Below are 21,713 nucleotides of genomic sequence, written 5' to 3'. Positions count from 1 at the left end.
GGGTGTGGCCAAAAAACCAAAAACAAATTAAAAAATCTATTTTGTAAAGCTTAGGCCAACCACTGAAAAGGATGTTAAAAACACTTATTAAAAATTATTTTTTAGGGTTAGCACAGCGGGTAGGGCATTTGCCTTGCACGCCGCCGACCCGGGCTCAATTCCCAGCATCCCATATGGTTTCCCGAGCACCATAACCCCTGAGCATCGCTGGATGTGACCCAAAAAGAAAAAAAAAATTTTAATAGTCTCAAAGTGAACCAAGGGGGGAAAATGTTATCACCAATTCCCTGGAACAGATAGGCACATTCTAGTAAAAGGACGGATTTAACTGCCATCCTACCCATAATTATATCGCGTCATGCGATAAATATGCAGAAATTTTTTTTTGAACGCCTATAAATGGATAAGAAAATGCTGTTAGGCCAGAAACCCTGGTGAAGGATCCAAGAAGGAAGCGCACGTAGGAAGCTCGGGTTCGGTCCACACGAAAGGATGCTCGGCTTCTCGACAGCGGGGACACACGAGAAGCGACACCAAGTAGCCTCTGCCCCCGCGTGGCCTCTCGCCCGAGCCTGCAGCAGACAGCATGCAGAGAGCCCACGCTGGCACGCTGTGCGCAGGGGCCGGCGGGGAGACCCCCGGAGGCCTCCCATCCACCCCCACGCCCCCCAATATTCTGCAAAGACGTAGAGCAGGCGCTGCGGGGAGCTGGCGTGCTTCCTCCCGCCCGGGACGGCCCTGCCGTGGGTCGGTGGCGTACTATGCAGGCGCGAACAGGGCCCACCGGGTAGGCCGGCCGGCGTGGACAGGCGCCCACCGGGGCAGCCCCAGGCCGCGTGCAGGGCAGCAAGTTGCAGCAGGCGAGGCCCGGGAGCCCCCCGCCCGTGGACTGACAGATGGAAACGCGCCTGGACAGAGCTGGGGGCCAGGGCGGGCCGGGCAGGGCCGCGCCGGGGTCCCTGGAGAACCGGGACCACCCAAGTGCTCCCGGGGTCCCCTTCAGTGGGGCGGGGGGGGCTGGAGGGGGGCTACTGTACCCCCACCCCGGGCTTTCTTCCACGGGGGGGTTCCAGTCTCGATGTCTTTCTTTATCTTTCCCGGGCAGCTGCGGGCCACTGTGCCCGGCCGCGTGTCCCTCCGACTGTCCAGGGCCGGGGGTCGCGGGGCGCCCGCGGGTCGTCTGTCTGTTTGCTTGTTTGTTTCTTTATTTATTATTTATTTATTTAATAATCGGGGGCGGGGGGCTCGGCCCGGCCCGCCCGCTCCCTTCGACAGAGCCCCGCGGGCCGGAGGGGACGGAGCGGCCCCCTCGGGCGGGCCCCCCGCCGCCCCCGCCGCGGCCCGCGGGGCGCCCCTCGGGCGGGCGCCCGCCCCGAGGCCCCCCCGCCCCCCCCGCGCCCGCCGGGGAAGCGCGGCCCGCGGCGGCCCCGGCCCCCGGGCGGCGCGGCGCGGGTCACATGGACGCGGGGCTCGGCTCGGCGTGACGGCGGGCTGCCATCCCTTTGTGAGCGCAGGTGGTGCGAGGCGACGGCCCGGCCCGGGGTGCGCGAGGGGCCGCGGCCGGCGGCGGGCGCGACGCTGTCGGAGCCAATCAAGCCGCCCCCCGCGCCCGGCACGTCGCCTCGGCCGCGCGCCGCGGCCACTGCGCGGCTCGGCCGCCTCGCGCTCGGCAGCAGGGGCGCCCGGGGGGGCGGCGCGGAGCCCAGGTGAGCGGCCCCGGGGCCCCCGCGGGCGGGTGGGCCCCCCGGGCGCCACGACGGGCCGGGCCGGGGCTCAGGGCGTGGCCGTCGCCGCCCGGCGTGGCGGGCGCCGCACTGTTCGCTCCTACCGGCTGTAGATGGAGCTGTCCGGGCGCGCGCGGCCTCCGACGCGCCCCGGAGTGTTTCTCTTTAAACGGCCTGCGAGGGACATGCCTCCCAGGATGCAGTTTGGAGCAACATGGCAGCGGCGGGGCCGCTCCCCTGCTGAACGCGCGCCGCCGCCCGGGGGCCGCCGCTGACCGGGCCCCGCCGCCGCCGCCGCCGCCGCCGCCGCCGCCGCCCGCCGCGCGCCGCCTCCGACGCGGCCCCCGCGCGCCCCGGCCCGGGCCCGACGGCCGCGCGCCCCCCGCCGGGGCAGGCCGGCCCGGCCCGCGCCGCCCGCCCAGAGGCCCGGGGCCGGCCTGCGCGCGCGGCGGCGGCGGCGGCGGCGGCCCCCGGGCCCGGCCGGACCGCGCAGGGCCATGGCCGAGGCGGCCGCGGCCCCGGCCAGGGCGGCCCGCGCGCGCGCGGACGCGCGGACTCGGGGCCCCGGGGACGGCCTGCGCGTCCCGGGCGCGGCGGCCCGGCCTGGGGTGTCGGTAAGGGCCCGCGCGGCGGGCGGCGGGGCGCGGGGGGCCCCCGCGGGGCGGGCGGGCGGGCGGCGGGGGCGGCCGCGGGGGGCGCCGTCCGGGCCGGGCGGGCGCGCGGGGCCCGGCGGGGGCGGGTGGGGGGGGCCCGGGCCGCCGCGCCGGCCCCCTGCGGAACGGGCGCGGCGTCCGTCGGGGTGGCCCCGGCGCGCTGCCCGCCCGCCCGCCCGGCCCGGCCAGCCCGGCCCGGCCAGCCCGCGGCCGTAGCGCGGGGCCGACGCGGCCGCCCCCCTCCCCCCCCGCGCGGAGCGGAGACCCCCGAGGCACGGGCCTCCCCGCCGCCCCCCGGCGGCCCCAAGGTCACGTAGCGGCTCTGCTGCCGGGGCTCGGCGCCCGCGGGGCTGCGGGCCTGGACGGGGCGGGGGAGGGGCCGGCCCTGACGGCCTCCTGCGGGGACGCGGCCGCGCCGCCGCCGGGGGAGCAGGTGACTCCGGGGACTCTGCATCCCGAGGGGCCCCCGCCGAACTTCGGGTGCCCCCGCGGGTGGGGCCGGGGCCCGTTACTAGGGGCATTGTGCGTGTGTGTATGTGTGCGTATGTGTGCGTGTGTGTGTGCGTGTGTGTTGGGGGGGGACGCTCATTGTGCCTCCCCCGTGGACCGTTGTTTGTTTGTTTTTTTTTTTTTTAAAGAGCCGAGGATCTCCCGCAGCCCCGCGGGGACCCCCGGAGACTGCGGGCAGGGGCGCCCCGAGTCTGGTGCTCACAAGCCTCCTGCCGGGGCAGCAGGAGCAGGCCGGACCCAGGGCTTCCTCCAAAGCCCCCCGGCCCTCCAGTATAAGTAAATCTATCTATATAATTTCCCCGGTCCCCTGGGGAAAGAAACTAAATGAATGATTGCGAGAACGCCCGCCGCTGCCGGCGCTGGGCTCGGGGACCCCGCAGGTCCGGAGCTCCCGGCGACACGAGCTCTGGGTCACCACAGGAGCTGCCTGCCCACGTCAGATGCTGTGTGTGTGTGTCTCTGGTGGGGGTGGGCATGACTCAGGGGACCCTCCCGCCTCCCCAGCCACCCCAGAGCACTGGCGCTGGCGGTGCTGGGTTCCGGAGACTCTGTCCCTGACAGCCGGGGCGTGCGGGCTGACGAGGCTCAGATGATTATATTCGCAGCTCCATCCTTCCTTCCCACGAAAGTGGGACTCATGGCATTCTAGCAGGGGGGGCTGGTGGGGGCGAGGACCTGGGACCCGGGGCCGCGTCAGCGCCCCCTCGGTCCTGGTAGAGCGGAGAGAAATGGCGTTTTCCCTCCGAGCTCTGCTTAGACGGTCCCGAGCGTGGCCTTGCTGCTTTATTTACCCACCGGAGCTTTCCTCATTGTTTGCGCTGGAGCCCGGTGCTACCAGGAAGACCAGCTTGGCCGCCGGCAGGATTTTCGCCTCTTCCTACTCGGGTGTACGCGAATACCCGGATCCCCTGCGAGGAAGCGGGTGGTCGGCGGGGAAGCGGCTGCGGGCCGGCCTCCCTCGCCTGCCCAGAGCTGACCTCGCTGTAGATGAGCCTGCGGGGTCGGGGTTCTCTGAGCCCCCCTGGCGTGTGCACAGAATTTGGTGGCCGTGGGCTTTTGGTGGAAGGATCGCCTCCCGATGTTTGGGAGAGGGTCCCGGGGCGCCCACCCCTTTCCTGGGAGTGTGGCCTGCAGGCCTGCCCCGTGTCAGAGCCTTCGCTGAGTTCGCGAAGCCCCAGGCCTTGGAACGGAGGTTACAGGCTTCAGAACATTCCCGTCCGCTGCCGTACCCGGCGGCAGAGGCCAGCGGAGGCCTGTGCACTGGGCGTCACGGCCTTGGCTGTGTGACCTTGGGCAGGTGTCTGGGCCTCTCCAAGCCCAGCGTCTCCTGAGTGCCTCTGATGATTCTGCTTGCCACCCGCTGCCCCGATCTCAGCGGGTCTGTGTGGCTTAGCCGGGACCACCCTTTCTCGTGCCCAAGCCCATGGCCCGCCCGTCATCCATGCGAGTGACCGGGTTCGCTGGCGTGTGCCTCCGAGGCCTTTGGCCTGGACGGGGCCTTAAACCTTTCGTCTCAGACTCGAAAGTGCGAAACAGCCTCCGCTGAGCCAAGCATCAGTGGATGAGTGGGTGAATGAATGAATGAATGAATGAAAAGGGCACTAGAGGACCTAACTGGGTCGAGAGGGTCTCCTGGCCGACGGCAGGCACCTGGCGACTGCTGCCCCGGGGTGTTCCGCTCGCACTCCGTGGGCCTCGTCTCCTTTGGCCCACAGGGCACGACGCTCCCTGCCGGGACAGGGCAGGAACCGCCGTGATTTTGCGGGTCCCCTGCACGGGCTCGTTGTCGTCGGGGAAATTCTGCTCCGTGCCCCGGGGGCTGCGGAAGAGCCCGGCCCAGTCGGTGGGAGCCGGTCACTGCCAAGGCCAGGGCCTCGCCTCCCTGGCGCCCCAGGCCTCTCTGGGGGGCTGCTGGGGCCGGCTCGGGCAGTTGGGACCAGCTGCCCCCCACCCCGGTCTCGGCCCACGGCAGGGCCCGGCTGCCCGGGGCTGCGTCTCGGTCCGTCTGTCCTCACCCCACTTCGCCGACCTGAGCCAGGAGCCCAGACGCCAGGTGCACCCACCCCGGGGGGCAGGGCGGGCGAGTGCTGGGACACACGGAGGCCGCAGGGCCCTGGGAGACCCGTGTCCGCCTCAGCCCTGAGACCCCCGTTGGTCGCGCGGGACCTCGGCGTCCGCCAGTCTGGGGAGGGAAGGGGTGTGTGTCTGTGTGTGTGCGTGTGTGTCTATGTCTGTGTGCGTCTGTGTGTGCGTCTGTGTCTGTGTGTCTGTATGTGTCTGTGTGTCTCTGTGTGTGTCTGTATGCGTCTCTGTGTGTCTGTGTCTCTGTCTATGCCTGTGTCTGTGACTGTGTGTGTCTGTGTGACTGTGTGTCTGTGACTGTGTATGTGTGTCTGTAACTGTGTGTGTCTGTGACTGTGTGTCTGTGACTGTGTGTGTGTCTGTGTGACTGTGTGTGTCTGTGTCTGTGTATGTGTGTCTGTGTGTGTGTCTGTGACTGTGTCTGTGACTATGTATGTGTGTCTGTGACTGTGTGTGTCTGTGGCTGTGTGTGTGTCCGTGTATGCCTCTGTCTGTGTGTGTCTGTGACTCTGTGTGTCTGTGTGTGTGTCTGTGACTGTGTATGTGTGTCTGTAACTGTGTGTGTCTGTGACTGTGTGTCTGTGACTGTGTGTGTCTGTGTGTATCTGTGACTGTGTGTGTGTCTGTGTCTGTGTGTGTCTGTGACTGTGTGTCTGTGTGTGTGTAGCTCCATGATGCCCGTGGAGGCAGCGGCCCCGCGGGCCAGGTCCCTTCGGGGTGAAGGTGAGCGGCGCTGCGCCCGGACCCCCCACCCGGCCGGCGCCTCCTCCCCTGCGGAGTCTTGGCCGAGCCCCAGAGCCCGGCGTTGCCGCGATTCTGCTCCGTCATTTTTCAGTCTTATTTAATGCTCACGGCTCGGGCAGCTTGGCCAGCAGGTGTGTCAGGCAGCACCTCGACGCTGTAACAGGGGCCCGGACAGCCGGTGTGTGTGTGTGTGTGTGTGTGTGTGTGTGTGTGTGTGTGTGTGTGTGCAGCTTATGGGAGGGAGAAGTCGGGGCCTGGTTCTAGTCGCTTCCTAACGGGTCTGATCAGAGCCCGGGGAGTTCTGTGCCCCTGGAACCCACCCTCCTGCCCCCGTCACCACCGCCAGGGCCAAGGGTCGTGCCCAGGGGTTGCCCGCTGGCCTGCGGGGGCAGGGGGGTGCCAGGCTGTGGCCGCAGCTGGCCCCGGGGCGGCCTTGGGGACGCGGGTGCCACCTGCGCCCCTCACTCCTGTCCTGCCCTTTCTCTCCCGGAACCCAGGTCCAGCAGCTGGACATGGACGCCCAGCGCGCATCACCCGTGTCGTGCCCCAACGCCCTGCAGGAGGAGCGCCCCTGCCAGGCCCCCGCCGGGCTCCCGCGAGACTCGCCCGTCCCGCCCCGCGCGCCCCCCCGTAAGGACAGCCCGCGGCCTCCGTCCCCCACCGCTGCCCGCCCGGGCTCCCTCCCGCAGACGCCCCGCGCCCCCAAGCCGGACTCCTCCGGACGCATGCCGCCGGCGCCCCCGAAGGGGCCCTGCCCCCCGTACCCCGCCGCCTCCGAGCAGGAGACCCCCCTGCGGGGGGAGACCCAGTTCCCGGCTCCAGCCGCCGCCGAGCAGGAGAGGGCACTGCCGTCCCCCGCCGCCCACCAGGAGACCCCCCTGCACTCGCCCGAGGCCCCCGACAAAGACCCGCTGACCCCGTCCCCCGCGGTGCCCGAGAGCGACATGGACCCCCCGAGCCCCGCGCCCCAGAAGGAGCCCGCCTTGAAGGACCCGCCGCTGCCCACGGCCGAGATCACCCGCCTGGCCGTGTGGGCCGCCGTCCAGGCCGTGGAGCGGAAGCTGGAGGCCCAGGCCATGCGGCTGCTGACCCTGGAGGGCAGGACGGGCACCAACGAGAAGAAGATCGCCGACTGCGAGAAGTCGGCCGTGGAGTTCGCCAACCACCTGGAGAGCAAGTGGGTGGTGCTGGGCACCCTGCTGCAGGAGTACGGGCTGCTGCAGCGGCGCCTGGAGAACATGGAGAACCTGCTCAAGAACCGCAACTTCTGGATCCTGCGCCTGCCGCCCGGCAGCAACGGGGAGGTCCCCAAGGTGGGCCCGCGCCCGCGCGAGGGGAGGAGCGGCTGCACCACCAGCCCCCCCGCGTGTGGGGGAGCAGGTCACGGGGCCAGGGACTCGGGGACCCGCCAGTCCCGGCCAGTCCCTGCAGACGTGGCTGGGGGCGGTCCCTGCCCGTCCAGCCTCAGCTGGCTCTGAGTGTGTCTGTGTCGCCCGGGCCCGCGGTTCAGAATGGCGCTCACGGGGCTGGTTTTCCCGGTGTGGCGGCCGCTCAGAGCACCTCTGTGTTCTCGGGGAGCCCCCAGGGGCACCTCTGTTCCCCTGTTTCTTTTTTTTTTTTTGGTTTTTGGGTCACACCCAGCGATGCTCAGGGGTTACTCCTGGAATCACTCCAGTTACTCCTGGAATCTGCACTCAGGAATGACCCCTGGCGGTGCTCAGGGAACCATATGGGATGCTGGGAATTGAACCTGGGTCAGCCGCGTGCAAGGCAAATGCCCTCCCCGCTGTGCTGTCGCTCCAGCCCCGCGTTCCCCTGTTTCTGCAGGTTCCCCCAGGCCTTTTTATTATTATTATTATTATTATTATTGTCATTGTTGTTGTTGTTGTTGTTGTTGGCCCACCACTGGCAGTGCTCAGGCTTGCTCCTGTCAGGCTTAGGGGTCCTGTGGGGTGGCGGGACCGAAGGCCAGCGCCCTCCCCGTGTGCCGGCTCTGGCCCCAGCAGGCTTGCTGGCGGTGCGGCTGCTGCGCGGGGAAGGCGTGGCGGGGACGGGAGAGTGACGGGCGCCAGGCCACCCACTCGGGCCACGCTGACCCTGTCGTGTGCTTCCAGGTCCCGGTCACCTTTGACGACGTGGCCGTGCACTTCTCCGAGCAGGAGTGGGGGAACCTCTCCGAGTGGCAGAAGGAGCTGTACAAGAACGTCATGCGGGGCAACTACGAGTCCCTGGTGTCCATGGGTAAGGGCCCGCACCCTGGGCTGGGGACAGACGGCCCCGGGAGCCGCGAGGCGGCCAGGGGCAGTGCCGGTGGGCGGTCACTGCCGGGCCACTTTCCCTGGCCCCTTAGCGGCACAGACCTCAAATATAAATGCATGACTGTATTCTCTTTTTTTTTCTCTCTTTTTGGTTCGCACCCAGGGATGCTCAGGGGTCACTCCTGGCTCTGCACTCAGGAATTACTCCTGGCGGTGCTCGGGGGACCCTATGGGATGCCGGGGATCGAACCCGGGTCGGCCCTGTGCAAGGCAGACGCCCTCCCCGCTGTGCTCCGGCCCCTCCATGACCATATTCTTGATTACTGATGTACCTGACAAACATCATCTGCCAACTTGCTGTTTTACCTGGGGGTGGGGCTCCTGGGGAGGGAGTTGTGCTCACCTGTTGGTGCTCGGGGCTCCCTCCTGAGCCGTGCCCGGGGGTCACTCTTGGAGGGCCTCGGGGAACCATCGGGGGTGCCAGGGATCAGACCTGGCTCTGCCACGTGCAAAGCACACTCCCACCCTGTCCCGTGGCTCTGGCCTGGTGTTTTGGTTTTTGTTACACTTCCTCCATGGCTGCTCCCAGCTCAGTGCTCGGTCCATGCGGCCCTGGTGTTAAGCCCAGGGCCCCTGCATGCGAGGCACCCGCTCACTCACTGTGTCTCTCCGCGGCCCGGCAGAGTGTGAGGGGCCGCAGCTCTGCCTGCAGGGAGCCGGGCTGGTGTCCGAGTGCCCGGCCCGCTCCTGGCCGGCCTCCCTGAGCCGCCCGACCCCGGGTGCAGCGAGCGCCTCCTGTTGCCGGGAACTTTCTCCCAGACGTGTCGTCCCGTCCCGGCGGCCGCCCGGGAGAACAGCCTCGCGTATCTCGTTGCCTTTCCCCGATGGGCGGCTCTCTGGGCACCCGCAAAGCTAAGAGAGCGTGCAGGGGGCTGGAGGGCCGGCACGGCAGGGAGCGCGTCTGCTTTGCACCCGACCGACCGGGTTCGATCCCCGGCACCCCAGGTCGTTCACCTGACCCCCACCAGGAGTGACCCCGAGCACAGAGCCAGGAGTCCTCCCTGAGCACTGCCACGTGTGGCCCAAAAGCCAGAGAAAAGCATTTGGCGAGTGTCAGACGGAAACCAGGTCCCTGCTGCGGCCATGGGTGTCCCTCCCTCTCTGGACGCTGGACGCCGCTTTTTGGCCCCCTCGTGACGTGGACACGTCACTGAAGGCCCAGCCCTTTTGATTCGTCAGCCACGGAGCAGCCCCCCCCACAGGTGCCGGCAGGGGCCTTGCCCGTGGACTCGCCGTCTTGTGCTCACACTGGCAGCCTGGGAGGCTCTGCTGGATTCTGGAGGGACGCTGGGCCTGTGGGCTGGGACAGGGGCTGCGACAAACGTCCCCGCACGTTTGCGCCCTCGGGGGGCCGCAAACGTGGGTCCCGGGCCAGAAGGGGTTTTGCCAAGGAAAGAGGCTGCGGGGCTGCCCGGTGGTGGCGTCCACGGCCCCGAGGGCTGAGCCTGGGTGCCCCTGGGCCACCCGCAGGCAGTGGACAGCGCCCAGCCCGGGGCCGCACCTCCCCCCGGAGCCCCTCCGGGCCTTTGCTTCCTCCCCTTCGCTGCCTGTGCGAGTGGGACGCTCTCGTGCGTTACGGGCGCTAGCCCCCTGCCACGTGCACGGCCTCCCGGAACTTTGTCCACTGATGACCCCCTTGCGCCCAGACACGCGCCAAGGCCGAGGGGGCCGGACAGTCCCTGGGTCTGTTTTGTACTTGCTCTGGTGGTGGCTGTACTTCAGAAACCTTTTACTGTGCCACATTTCTTTTTTTTTTTTTTTTTCGCTTTTTGGGTCACACCTGGCGATGCACAGGGGCCATTCCTGGCTTTGCACTCAGGAATTACCCCTGGCGGTGCTCAGGGGACCCTATGGGATGCTGGGAATCGAACCCGGGTCGGCCGCGTGCAAGGCAAACACCCTACATGCTATGCTATCTCTCCAGCCCCTGTGCCACATTTCTCACAGCCCCCACTCGGCCGTGAGACCCCACATGGGGACGGTTACCCGCGGTTTCTAATCCGGGGGGTGGTTCAGGGCCACACCTAGAGATGCGCTGGGATCGTTCCTGGCAGTGCTCGGAGGGTCATTTGGGAGGCCAGGAACCGGATGCGGGTCAGCCGCGTGCAAGGCAGATGCCGGACCTGCTGTGCTACCTCTCCGGCCCATGACCCACAGTTAGAGAAGCTAGAACCTTCTAGGACGAATGCAGACGCGGTGGAACATTCCCTCCAAGTTTCTCCATAATCAAACCTTTCCAGACAGCTCTGTCTGTCTTTCTCTCTCACGTTTCTGCCGGAAGCCTTTCGTGGCCTCTGGCTCGGGCAGACGTTGTTTCTGACTTTGGGAAACGCGCAGTGTCTCGTGTCTGAGTCCACAAGGCCCCGGGCGGCCGGTGCCCACGGCAGGTGCCACGAGCGCGGGACGCAGAAGCCCTAGGCCCAGTGGCCACCAGGCCTCCCTGCCGGCGCCACGGTCAACACATGTGTGTGCATGCACACTCGGGCACGCATGCACACACATGTGCACACACGCAGCACCGGTGGGGCGGGGCTGGGCCCCTGGAGGGCAGCTGCTCTGGTGCCCCCACCCCGCGGGGGCACTGGCAGGAGCCCCGCGGCCTCACGCGAGACTCTCTCTCCTTCCCGTGCCCAGACTACGCGATCTCCAAGCCAGACCTCATGTCCCAGATGGAGCGCGGGGAGCGGCCAGCCATGCCGGAGCAGGAGGACTCGGAGGAGGGGGAGCCCCCCGCGGACCCCAGTGCTGGTGAGTGGCCGGCCAGGACGGGGCAGGCGCAGGCGTCACCTCAGGCTTTGCAGGGAAGACGGTCACTCGCCAGGGTCTCCGGTCAGACCCCGGCCCGGCCCTGCAGGGCCGTGTCCAGGCGGTGCTGAGGTGGAGGCGGCACCGGGGTCAGGCAGGACTGGCCGGCGTTGGGCCGCCTGCCTTGGACCCGCGTCCCGGCGGCTCTGGGCTGCAGGGGCGGTGGCCAGTGTCCAGCAGGTGTCCGGGGGGGCCCGGCCCCCGCCCTGCAGACACTCCTGGGGTGCAGCCACGCGGCCCCGTCCCACAGCTGGGCTTGGGGCCCTGAAGGTCTCCGGGGGGTGGACCTTGTCCTTGTCACGACAGCAGGGCTGACGGTGCCCTTGGAGGACAGAGGTCCAGCTGCAGGAGAATCAGCCGGGGCCTGGGGAGGCGGTCAGGGCCGGGTGATGGTCAGCCCTGGGCAGAGACGGCCCAGGGACGTGGCGTACAGCAAGGGCCGACGGGACAGTGGATTCTGCAGGGGGAGGCGGGGGCCTGGTGGCCGGGCAGGGTGCGTCTGGGGGTCTGGTCGCCCCGTCCATGAGCGGTGGCCACGGGAGCGGAGAAGCTCAGGAGGCAGAGATGGGGCCTGGCGGCTCCTCAGGGGTGTCTCCGGCCAGGTTCTGGGGGGGCCGCAGCATCCTCCCCTCCTGTCTGCCCGCTCCCAGCCTCGCTGCAGGCTGACCCTCCAGAGGGGCTGGGACCAGACCACTGCCCGCGCCTGCCACCTGGGCCTGTGGGCACAGACACGCATGCATGCATGCGTACTTGCGCACATGTGTATAGGCATGCATACACATACACACACACGCACATACATACACCCACATGCATACTCACATCACATGCATACATACACACACATGTAGACACATATGCACATGCACATACACATGTTTGCACGTACATACAAATATGGATACATGTACACATGCATACCCACACATACATGCACACCATGTACACACATACATGCATGCACACATGGATACCCACACATACACACATGCACATATGCATTCATGCACATACACACCCACAATGCATACCCACACATACATGTACACATGCACACATGCATAGCCACATGCACGTGCATGCATGCACACATAAGCATGCATATACATACACACACACATGTGCGGCCCCGGCCTCTGTGAGGACAGCCGCTCTGAGGCACCCTGTCTAGTGTGGTCACAAGGTGCCATTTGTTCACCTGCCATGTCGGGCCGCGGGACGGAGGGGACGGGGCACCCGCGGCAGGCTGCCTGCAGCTCACACCTCTGTGTGAAGGGCCCCAGCCTGGGCCTGGGAAGGGGGAGGAGCCAGAGCGGAAGGGTGGGGGCCGAGGGAGCACGGTGGGAGCAGGCAGCGGGGGCTCCGCTCGGCCTGGAGGGGCGGGAAGGTCGTGAGGGTAGGTGTGAACGGAAGCCACCGCGTCCACAGAAAATAGTCGCCGGAAACCGCCTCTGTCTGCTCTGTGGCACGCACGTCATCTCGGGGTGGGGGCGCCCAGGTGACTCTCGGGCCTGGGGACACTCGTGATACTCTGCCCATCACGCTGGCAGTGTCACGGGCACCAGGGCCCCCTCGGTGTGTTTGGGCGGCCGGGTTACCTGGGGGTTAGACCCGGCCCAGCACACACACGCGCTGACCCCAGTCCTCTCCGTGCTGTTCCCATGGGCCCGCGGTGGTGGCGCAGCGGGAGGCGTTGGCCTTGCACACGGCCGACCAGCTCGAGCCTCGCCGTCCCGCATGGTCCCCCTCCCCCCCATCACTGGTGGGGCCGTTCTGGGAGATGCTCAGGGGTTCCCTGGCTCTGTGCTCAGGACTTACTCCCGGTGGTCTCGGGACCCTGTGGGATGCCAGGGTGGAACCCTGGTCAGCTACGCAGGCAAGCCCCCCCGCCCCCCGTACTGTCTCTCCAGCCCTGTTAGGTTTTTCTGACAGTGGCCCCGTTACAGGCAGCTCGGCCAGCGGCGTGTCCCGGGAGGACCCCAGGAACCGGGAGAGCCCCTGGGGGCCCGTGCCCCGTCCCCACTCCCACAAGTAAAATCGAAACGATGCGGAAGTTCCCTGTTTGGCAACTTGCTTTTTAATTTCCTGTGTCTTGGCTCTCTCCTACGTCCGAGCCTGATGGTGCCCCTTTGGGGGGCGGGCGACCCCGTGCTGCTCAGCGTCCACCGCGGGGCAGGATTCAAGGGTTTGCCTCCGGCTCTGTGCTCAGGGAGCCGCGCGGTGCCAGAGGCTGACCCGGCTGCCTGCGCAGAGGGCGTGTGGCCGGGGGGAGGGGGGCTGCCCTCCTGGCCCCAAGCAGCGGGTGGGCCTAGTCCCCGTGAGCTCCGAGTCACGGTGGGCCTCCAGCGCTCACGGGAGGCCGTGTGGAAACACGTCTGTCCCTGCTCCCAGGTGTCCGTGGAAGCCAGCCTCCCGGCGGAGAGGCAGCCCGGCTCAGGACGGGAGAGCCCCCCACACTCCGTGCCCAGCACTGCCCTCTGTGCGGGGCCTCACTTTCCCGTGCTCGGGTGATTCCTTTCCTTACTTGCCAAAGTGATGGGTTTCAAAGGGTTCTAGGGGCTGAGCGGGGTGGGGAGGGCGCTCGCCTGGCCCGTGGCCAACTCGTGTTCGGTCCCCGGCATCCCACGTGGTCCCCGAGCACTGCCGGGAGTGACCCCTGAAGGCTGGAGCAATAGGCTGGCGGGGAGGGCGTTTGCCTTGCACGTGGCTGACCTGGGTTCGATTCCCAGCATCCCATAGGGTCCCCCGAGCCCCACCAGGAGTGATTCCTGAGTGCAGAGCCAGGAGGGATGCCTGAGCACTGCCAGGTCGGCTCGTGTTTGTCCCCACCCCACACGCCGTCACTAGTCTCCAGTGTGTCTCATGTTGTTGTTGTTGTTGTTGTTTTTGGGTCACACCCAGCGATGCACAGGGGTTACTCCTGGCTCTTCACTCAGGAATTCCCCCCGCGGTGCTCAGGGGACCATATGGGATGCTGGGATTCGAACCCGGCTCGGCCGCGTGCAAGGCAAACGCCCTCTCCGCTGTGCTGTCACTCCAGCCCCTCGTTTCATGAATCAGTTCAGCCTCAGTGCTTTGGGGTTGATCAGGGTTGATCAGCCTTGGGTTTGAAAACGGTTCTGAAGCGTGACGGGCATTAGCTCCGTCTCCCGTGTGCCGCGTTTGTGACTCCGTGGTCTCCCGCTGGAGTTAGCGTCTGCGCCGCGCGGCCGTGGGAAGCGCTGCCGGGTCCACGGTGGCGACCTTGTGTTTCTGGCCGTCCAGCGCTCCGTGCCCGCTGGCCTGTTCTCGGCGGCTCGGTTCGATGTGGGATCTGGGAAGGTGGTTGTTCCTCCCGGCCGGGGCGCCATCTCTCCGCCCCCCTTTGAGCCTCACGCCCCCCGCGCGAGCCCCACCGTGCACTGGCGCCTGGGGGCTCTCTGCTGCCTCTGTGTCCGGTTGGCTGTGGCTTCTCGCCCCAGGACGGCAGGACAGCGCAGAAGGCGTTTGCCTTGCACGGCAGCCGCCCCTCGTGGAAACTCCGGGCACCCCGTGGGGTCGCCGAGCCCCACCGGGTGTGACGGAGACTGACGTCGGGCGGCCTGCCTGAGACTCCTTCACTGCGGGGCAGCCTGTGGTCCTCAGGGGGCCCCAAGCTCTGTGCTGGGGCGGGGTGCTTGCTCCTGATAGTGCTCAGGGGACCGCTGGGTGCAGGGGACCAAACCTGGGTCTCCTGAGCGGGAGCGTGCGCTGAGTGCGTGGAGCGTCGCCCCAAGTGAAACGGGTATTTGGCCGTGGAGACGGGCAGGGCCCGGAGTGAAATCGGCTCCTGCTTTCCTCTCCTGGGCTGGGGTGTCCCTGGGCCACGGGGACGGGGTCGCTCCAGCGGGGCCGCTGCTCGGCCTTGGGGGCTCTCTCGGGCCCCCTTTTCCGTCTCGTGGGTCCAAGCTGCTTTGCTGTGGAGCCATCACTCGGAAATACTCGGTTCCGCGACCGTCTGCCACAGAGCCCGTAGTCACACGCCGCGTTAGTCGCTGATGGCCGGCCCTGTTGGTGATAAGGGCACGTTTCCCACCCAGGGCCCGGTTTGCTGGCGCAACAAACCGCTCATCATGCCCTCTCGGCAGTGGCTCTGGGTCCCCAAAGTCCAGGGGGAGGGAGCCCCCCGCTGGGGCCCTCGGGTGATCATACGCGAAGCCCAAGCTCGCGTCTGGTCACGTTTCCTTTCCTCAGGAGGGCGAGGGAGGTGGCGTCTTCTGAGCACAGTGACATAGTGACGCGTCTGCTCGGGACGGTGACACAGTGACGCGTCTGCTCGGGACGGTGACGCAGTGACACGTCTGCTTGGGACCGTGATGCAGTGACGCGTCTGCTTGGGATGGTGACGCAGTGACGCGTCTGCTCGGGACGGTGATGCAGTGACGTGTCTGCTCGGGACAGTGACGCGTCTGCTCGGGACGGTGACGCAGTGATGCGTCTGCTCGGGACGGTGACGCAGTGACACGTCTGCTCGGGACGAGCCGCTGTGAGCCAGCGGGAGCAGGAACGGAAACTCAGGCCAACGCTCGGGGTCGGGGAGGGCGGACGGCGTCAGGACGCGCCCTCGCCCACAGCTGACTCAGGTCCCCCCTCCGGGCCCCACCCGGGTGATCCCTGAGCACAGAACCAGGAATCAGCACTGAGCACCGCCAGGTGGGGCCCCAAACCAAGAACAAAAAATTACAAAGCAGTGAACAGTGCCGCTTCCCCGTCGCTGGGCTCTGAGGCGCGTTCCCGAGGCCGTGCTCAGCTCCGAGTCCCACGGTCAGCTGCCCCCACCCCCTGCCACCCCCGCCGGGCCGTCACTGTGGGGTTGCGTGACGGTCACTCACCTGCTGGGGTGTTCCATAAAGTACCGGGGGGCTCCAGGGCCCTTGGGGTCACTTGGGGGTGACGAGGCCCGGTCCAGTCAGGGAGGTCACCTGAGGGGGTGACAAGCACTGGTCAAGCCAGAGAGGTCACTCGGGGGGTGACGAGACCCTGGTCCAGGCAGGGAGGTCACTCGAGGGGGTGACAGGCGCTGTCCAGGCAGGGAGGTCACTCCCTGATGCCCGTGTCATGGAGGTGGCCGTGGATCATGCGCAGAGATGAAAGGAGGGAGGTGGGCAGGCCGTGGGGGCTGGGCCCGGGCTGGGGTCTCTGCCCGAGGGCCCCCCGGGTGCCATCTCCGCTCTGTCCCCAGCAGACGCCGGGCCTTGCGGTCAGGCCTGGGCCCTGGCCGGGTGACCTGTGGTCTCTGCATGTGGGCCCAGACCCCTCCCGGCAGGAGAGTGGGTGCTGGGCAGGCGCCGGCCCCGAGTCTGCAGGTGGGCAAAGGCGGGAGGGGGCAGAGGGCTGGGGCGCGGGGACAGGGCGGGAGGGGACAGTGCGTCAGCGTCCCCAGGGAGGGACGGGGCTTCCGGGCAGGCCAGAGGGCCAGAGGGGCGGCGAGCTGCCCGCACAGGCCTGCTGTCCTTTGCCCCCTTTGGTTTGGGGGCCACACCGGGGGGGACACGGGGTGCCGGGGCTCAAGCAGAGTGGGTGCCCCCCCCCGCTGCACTCGCTGGCCCCGGTGCCCCTGGGCCTGGCTCGCCCGAGCGCCCACGCCCCGTCCACGCGTGGTTCTTCTGCCGCCTGGGCGGGCCTGGGGCAGGCGGAGAATCCCTGGGGGCAGGGGGGGAGGCAGGGGAGCACCTGCTGGGGCGGGGACTGGAGGCTCCCGGTCAGGGGCCCAGCGTCTGGCAGGCCCACGTCCCCAGGCCTCCCTGCGGCCCTGCCCGTAACGGCAGCGTCCGGCTCAGAGCCCCTAGGAAGGTAGCCACGTGCCCGGGTCCGAGTGCCTGCTGAGCCGCAGCGACCGTCCCGCTTCTCTCGCCCCCGCAGCGCACGACGGCATCGTCATCAAGATCGAGGTGCAGACCAACGACGAGGGCTCGGAGGGCCTGGAGGCGGCCGAGCCGCTGGCGGGGCAGGTGGAGGAGCACGGCTTCCCCGACTCGGAGCCCGGGGAGCCCTGCGGGGAGCGGCCGGACCTCGACCTGCAGGAGCCCGACCAGGCCCTGGAGGAGTCCCCGGGCGCCTCCAGCGAGTTCAGCGAGCTCAAGCAGATGCTGGCGCAGCAGAGGCCCTGCGCAGGTCAGCGGGGCGGGAGGCCCAGCCCGCGCGGGGCGGCCACGCTGCCAGCGGGGGGCCCTGGCTTCCCGTGAGTCAGCCCTGAGCGAGGCCTGGGGACCCGGTAGAACTCACCTCGGCTTTGGTTCCGTTAAGATGTGCCTGTGTGGGTGTGTGTGTGTGGGTGTGTGTGTGTGGCTGAGTGTGGATGGGTGGTCTGTGTCTGTGTGTCTGTGTGCGCGTGTGTGTGCATGCGGATGTGTATGTCTGCACGCACACATGTCTGTGCACGCATGCATGTGTTTACACGGTGTGTGTATGTCTGCGTTCGTGTCTGTGCACACGTGTGTGTACACATGTGCGTGTCTGCTCACGTGTGTGTATGTGTGTATAAAATTCCTCCTCTAAAGTGTATCAGTTTAGAGACTCTTCAGGCCCAGAAATGTATCCTCACCCTGAACCAGGAGGCTTTTAAAAGTGTGACATTTACTTTGTAGAATCTCATTGTTCCTGCAGACCCGCAGCTCACTCGTTCCTACTTAAATAATCACCCGGTTCCAGCAGTGGGGGGAAGCGTAGCTTCCGCTTCTTTTCTTTTCTTTTCTTTTCTTTGCTTTTTGGGTCACACCCTGCGATGCACAGGGGTTACCCCTGGCGCTGCACTCAGGAATTACTCCTGGTGGTGCTCAGGGGACCTTATGGGATGCGGGGAATCGAACCTGGGTCGGCTGCGTGCAAGGCAAACGCCCTCCCCGCTGTGCTATCGCTCCAGCCCCGGCATTTTATTTTTAAACAGCTGCGTGAGTCTTTGCACCTCGCCGGCTCTCAGGACAGGGCAGGGCAAGGCTCGGGCAGTCTGAGGCCCTGCCAGTGGGGCCTCCTGGTGGGAACCCCAGGGCCTTTGGCGTGACCTGTGACACAGCCTGTCTGGGCTCAGGTCCCTTCCTGCGGGCTGCCCCCTGCCCCCACAGGTAGGACTTGCCCACCCGCCTCTCACTGACCACCTCCGGCCTGGTCACTACCCAGCTCACCCGGCCTGGCCAGGCCCACCCAGCAGGGGTCTCCTGCTCGGGCGGGGCAGCGGGCGGGCGTGTGCATCTAGAATGTTCTGTAGATTCACGTGCCTCATTTAGCAACGTCTCTGGGCCTGGGTGCAGACTCGTGGCAGCCGTGACTTTCCCCCGAGACACGGCAGGCCTGTGTGCGGGGGGCGCAGGGGCAGACGCCTCCCCTCGGGGCTCGGGGGACAGGGGCAGCCATCACTCGGGGGTCCGGGGAGCACGTCCTGGATGAGGCGGCACGGGGGCGGAGCGCAGCCAGTCCTGTCCTGGGACGGAGGCGCCCCTGGGTGCCCGGGCTGGGGGCGGGGTCGAGGAAGGAGAAGGCGGGATGGCAGCGGGGCTAGTGGGTGGGGCGGGGCTGGAGGCGGGCGCAGGCAGCAGCTCTGTGGGGGGGGGGGGACAGTCCCAGAGGGGCAGGGCTGCAGCACCCCCCCAAGTGAAAGGAGCAAGGGCCAGAGTGACAGTGGGGAGGCGCTTGCCTTGCACGGCAGAGAGCGGCACTGGGTCCCGGCACCCCGTATGGCCCCCTGAGCACTGCCCGGTGTGGCCCCCAAAACCAAAGCAAAAATGGGAGTGAACCAAAGGGCCGGATTTGGGGGCCAGGCTTGTCGGAAGCCCCCGCCCCCACCCCCTCGCCAGCGCAGGTCCCGGGCCCTAGTCTGTGCGGTGGGGACAGGTGGAAAAGGGACATCCCCCACCCCCCGCCCAGAGGACACGGGGTCCCTCCCCGGCAGGTGCGGGCAGGGCTGGACCGACGTCCCACGGGCCAGGTGGCCGCCCTCAGGCGCCCCGGGTCGCCTCACTGTCCGTCTCTCTGCAGACGGCATCGTCATCAAGACGGAGGAGCAGGAGGAGGAGGAGGAAGAGGAGGAGGAGGACGAGGAGGAGGAGGAGGAAGAGGACGAGGACGAGGACGAGGAGGAGCTGCCGCAGCACCTGCAGTCCCTGGGGCCGCTGGCCGGGAGGTACGAGGCGGGCCTGTACCCGCCGCCGCTGCCCGGGGAGCTGTCCCCCGAGGAGGAGCGCGAGGAGAGCCCCCCGCCGCTGCCGCGGGGCCCCCCGGGCGGGAAGCGCCTGGCGCCCGGCGCGCACGGCGAGCGGCACGGCCACGCGGAGGCGCGCGGCGCGGGCGGGCAGCAGCAGCGCAACCGGCGCGGCGAGCGGCCCTTCACCTGCATGGAGTGCGGCAAGAGCTTCCGCCTCAAGATCAACCTGGTCATCCACCAGCGCAACCACATCAAGGAGGGCCCCTACGAGTGCGCCGACTGCCACCTGAGCTTCCGCCACAAGCAGCAGCTCACGCTGCACCAGCGCGCGCACCGCGGCCGCGGCTACGCGTCCCCCGAGCGCGGCGCCGCCTTCGCGCCCAAGCACGCGCTCAAGCCGCGCCCCAAGTCGCCGGGCGCGGGCAGCGGCGGCGGCGGCGGCGGGCCCAAGCCCTACAAGTGCCCCGAGTGCGACAGCAGCTTCAGCCACAAGTCCAGCCTGACCAAGCACCAGATCACGCACACGGGCGAGCGGCCCTACACGTGCCCCGAGTGCAAGAAGAGCTTCCGCCTGCACATCAGCCTGGTCATCCACCAGCGCGTGCACGCGGGCAAGCACGAGGTGTCGTTCATCTGCAGCCTGTGCGGCAAGAGCTTCAGCCGCCCGTCGCACCTGCTGCGCCACCAGCGGACTCACACGGGCGAGCGGCCCTTCAAGTGCCCCGAGTGCGAGAAGAGCTTCAGCGAGAAGTCCAAGCTCACCAACCACTGCCGCGTGCACTCGCGCGAGCGGCCGCACGCCTGCCCCGAGTGCGGCAAGAGCTTCATCCGCAAGCACCACCTGCTCGAGCACCGGCGCATCCACACGGGCGAGCGGCCCTACCACTGCGCCGAGTGCGGCAAGCGCTTCACGCAGAAGCACCACCTGCTGGAGCACCAGCGCGCGCACACGGGCGAGCGGCCCTACCCCTGCACGCACTGCGCCAAGTGCTTCCGCTACAAGCAGTCGCTCAAGTACCACCTGCGGACCCACACGGGCGAGTGACCCCGCCCCCGCCCCCCCCTCCCCTGGCGGCGGGCGGGGGCGGGGGGCGGCGGGAGCGGGGGAGGCCGGGCCGCTGGGCCCCCCTCCCATCCGGACCCCTGGGGCGGGCGGGGCAGGGGGGGCGGGGCGGGGGTGTGCAGAGCTTGGACCTGGGGACCCCCCCACCCCTCGGGCTGTTCATTTCCTTGACAATAAAATGTATGAAACCACCCTGACCACGCCGGGGGGAGTGATTCTGCCCCCGGGGCGGGCGCCTCGACTTTCTAATTGCGTTTTTGGATGCTGTAATAGAGTCATTTGTGAAAGATGAGAGTTTCCTGTTGCCCGTTTGTGTTGGGTTTGGCAGGGAGGGCTTGAGCAGGTGGCCGAGTCTCAGGCAGGTGCCGCCGCCCTGGGTGGGGGGTGGAGGGGGCCCGGAGCAGCCGATTCTCGGAAGTGCCCTAGGGTGGCCCTTTGGGGCAGGCGGGACCAGCCCGGGGCGCCGCAGAGCTGGCCTCAGCTTGTCCCAGCGGCCTTCCCGCCCTGCTGAGTGCGGCAGTGAGGGGCCCGGGGAACCCGGAGCCGGGGACCCCTTTATCCTGCAGTCGGGACCCGGGGCTGGTACAGCTCCTGTCTTTGTGTCGTTTGGGGGCCACACCCAGCCGTGCTCAGGACTCGCCCCTGGTGGGCCCGGTGGCCGTATGGGACGGCAGGGAGCCAGCCCTGCTGGCCGCGTGCCCTGCTTGTCCGCACTCCCCGCGGGCCAGCTGCTGGCCGTAGCCGTGCTCTGTGCAGTTGGCCCTTTTTTTTCTGTCTTTCGCTTTTTTTTGCTTTTGGGTCGCACCCGGCGATGCTCAGGCGTTACTCCTGGCTCTGCACTCAGGAATCACTCCTGCTGGTGCTCAAGGGGCCACACGGGATGCCGGGGGTCGAGCTCGGGCCAGCCCCGCTGTGCTGTCTCCCAGCCCCTCGGCCTCCTCTCCTGGTTGTCCCTGCTGCCCATGAGCCCTGGCTGTCACTGCTGCTGCTCAGAGGGCCGGGCGGGGACCGCGGCCTCAGGGGACAGTCCACAGAGGCGACAGGGCAGCAGCCTGGCCAGGGAGCCAGGCAGAAGGCAGGACACTGGCTCGAGGCAGCTGCGGAGGACGGGTGGCGATTCCTGGCTTTCGGGGCTGTGAAAGCACCAGCCTCCTTTATAGACGGGGCAGCGGGAGGGGTGAAGGTCCGAGATGTCCCACTGCAAAGCCCGAACTTTGTCCTTTGTCCCCAAAACTCACTGGGCCCTCGCGTCAGACGCCCAAGGAAATAGGGACCTGTGTGTGTGTGCACATGTGTGTGTGTGTGCGCGCGTGTGTGTGCGCGTGTGCATGTGTGTTGGGAGAGGGGCAGCCTCTAATTCTGCTCTGATCGTGCAGCCGGAGGCTGGGACAGTTCTGGAGCCCGGTGACCTCTGGGCGCTGGTGATGGGGCAGTGTCCACCCCAGTGGGCAGGACAGGTGTCCTGTTGCCTGGAGAGGGTCTGGGGGGCAGGGAAGGAATGTGAGGGAGCCTGTGTAGGTACCCGTTTCTCCAGGCGAAGTGTCGGGGTCGCCGTGTCCTGTCTGTTGGTGCCGACAGGAAAGGTCCTGGAGCTCGGAGGATGACTGGGTGGGGTGGGGGGGGGAGCTCACGGGCCGGGCCTGAGTCCCTGGAACCACT

The 21,713-nt window shown here is 67.6% G+C and overlaps 1 protein-coding gene across 3 annotated transcripts; it reads left to right on the top strand.

The window, feature by feature from the left end:
• Positions 1-1,464: 1,464 nt before the first annotated feature.
• Positions 1,465-20,156, top strand: ZNF777 (zinc finger protein 777). Of its 3 annotated transcripts, none has more exons than XM_055143744.1 (6): positions 1,465-1,706; positions 6,211-7,026; positions 7,828-7,954; positions 10,666-10,779; positions 16,717-16,968; positions 18,826-20,156. In XM_055143744.1, the coding sequence occupies exons 2-6, from the start codon at positions 6,226-6,228 to the stop codon at positions 20,034-20,036; spliced, it is 2,505 nt and encodes an 834-aa protein (XP_054999719.1). In that variant the 5' UTR covers positions 1,465-1,706; positions 6,211-6,225; the 3' UTR covers positions 20,037-20,156. The 3 variants fall into 3 exon arrangements, with proteins under 3 accessions (XP_054999719.1, XP_054999717.1, XP_054999723.1); XM_055143742.1 differs by lacking the exon at positions 1,465-1,706 and adding an exon at positions 2,210-2,338; XM_055143748.1 differs by lacking the exon at positions 1,465-1,706 and adding an exon at positions 2,666-2,810.
• The last annotated feature ends 1,557 nt before the right edge of the window (positions 20,157-21,713 follow it).

This window comes from Sorex araneus, chromosome 1, assembly GCF_027595985.1.
Source record: "Sorex araneus isolate mSorAra2 chromosome 1, mSorAra2.pri, whole genome shotgun sequence".
NCBI lineage: Eukaryota > Metazoa > Chordata > Mammalia > Eulipotyphla > Soricidae > Sorex > Sorex araneus.
Note: the sequence above shows the minus strand (reverse complement) of the source record. Positions and strands in the feature narration are given on the sequence as shown.

Excerpts from the sequence above, each read along its gene's own strand:
- ZNF777 (XM_055143742.1), top strand. The coding sequence starts at position 2,222 with ATGGCCGAGGCGGCCGCGGCCCCGGCCAGGGCGGCCCGCGCGCGCGCG. Across the intron at positions 7,027-7,827 it reads GCAACGGGGAGGTCCCCAAG|GTCCCGGTCACCTTTGACGA; the intron begins GTGGGCCCGCGC and ends GTGTGCTTCCAG. Across the intron at positions 16,969-18,825 it reads GCAGCAGAGGCCCTGCGCAG|ACGGCATCGTCATCAAGACG; the intron begins GTCAGCGGGGCG and ends GTCTCTCTGCAG.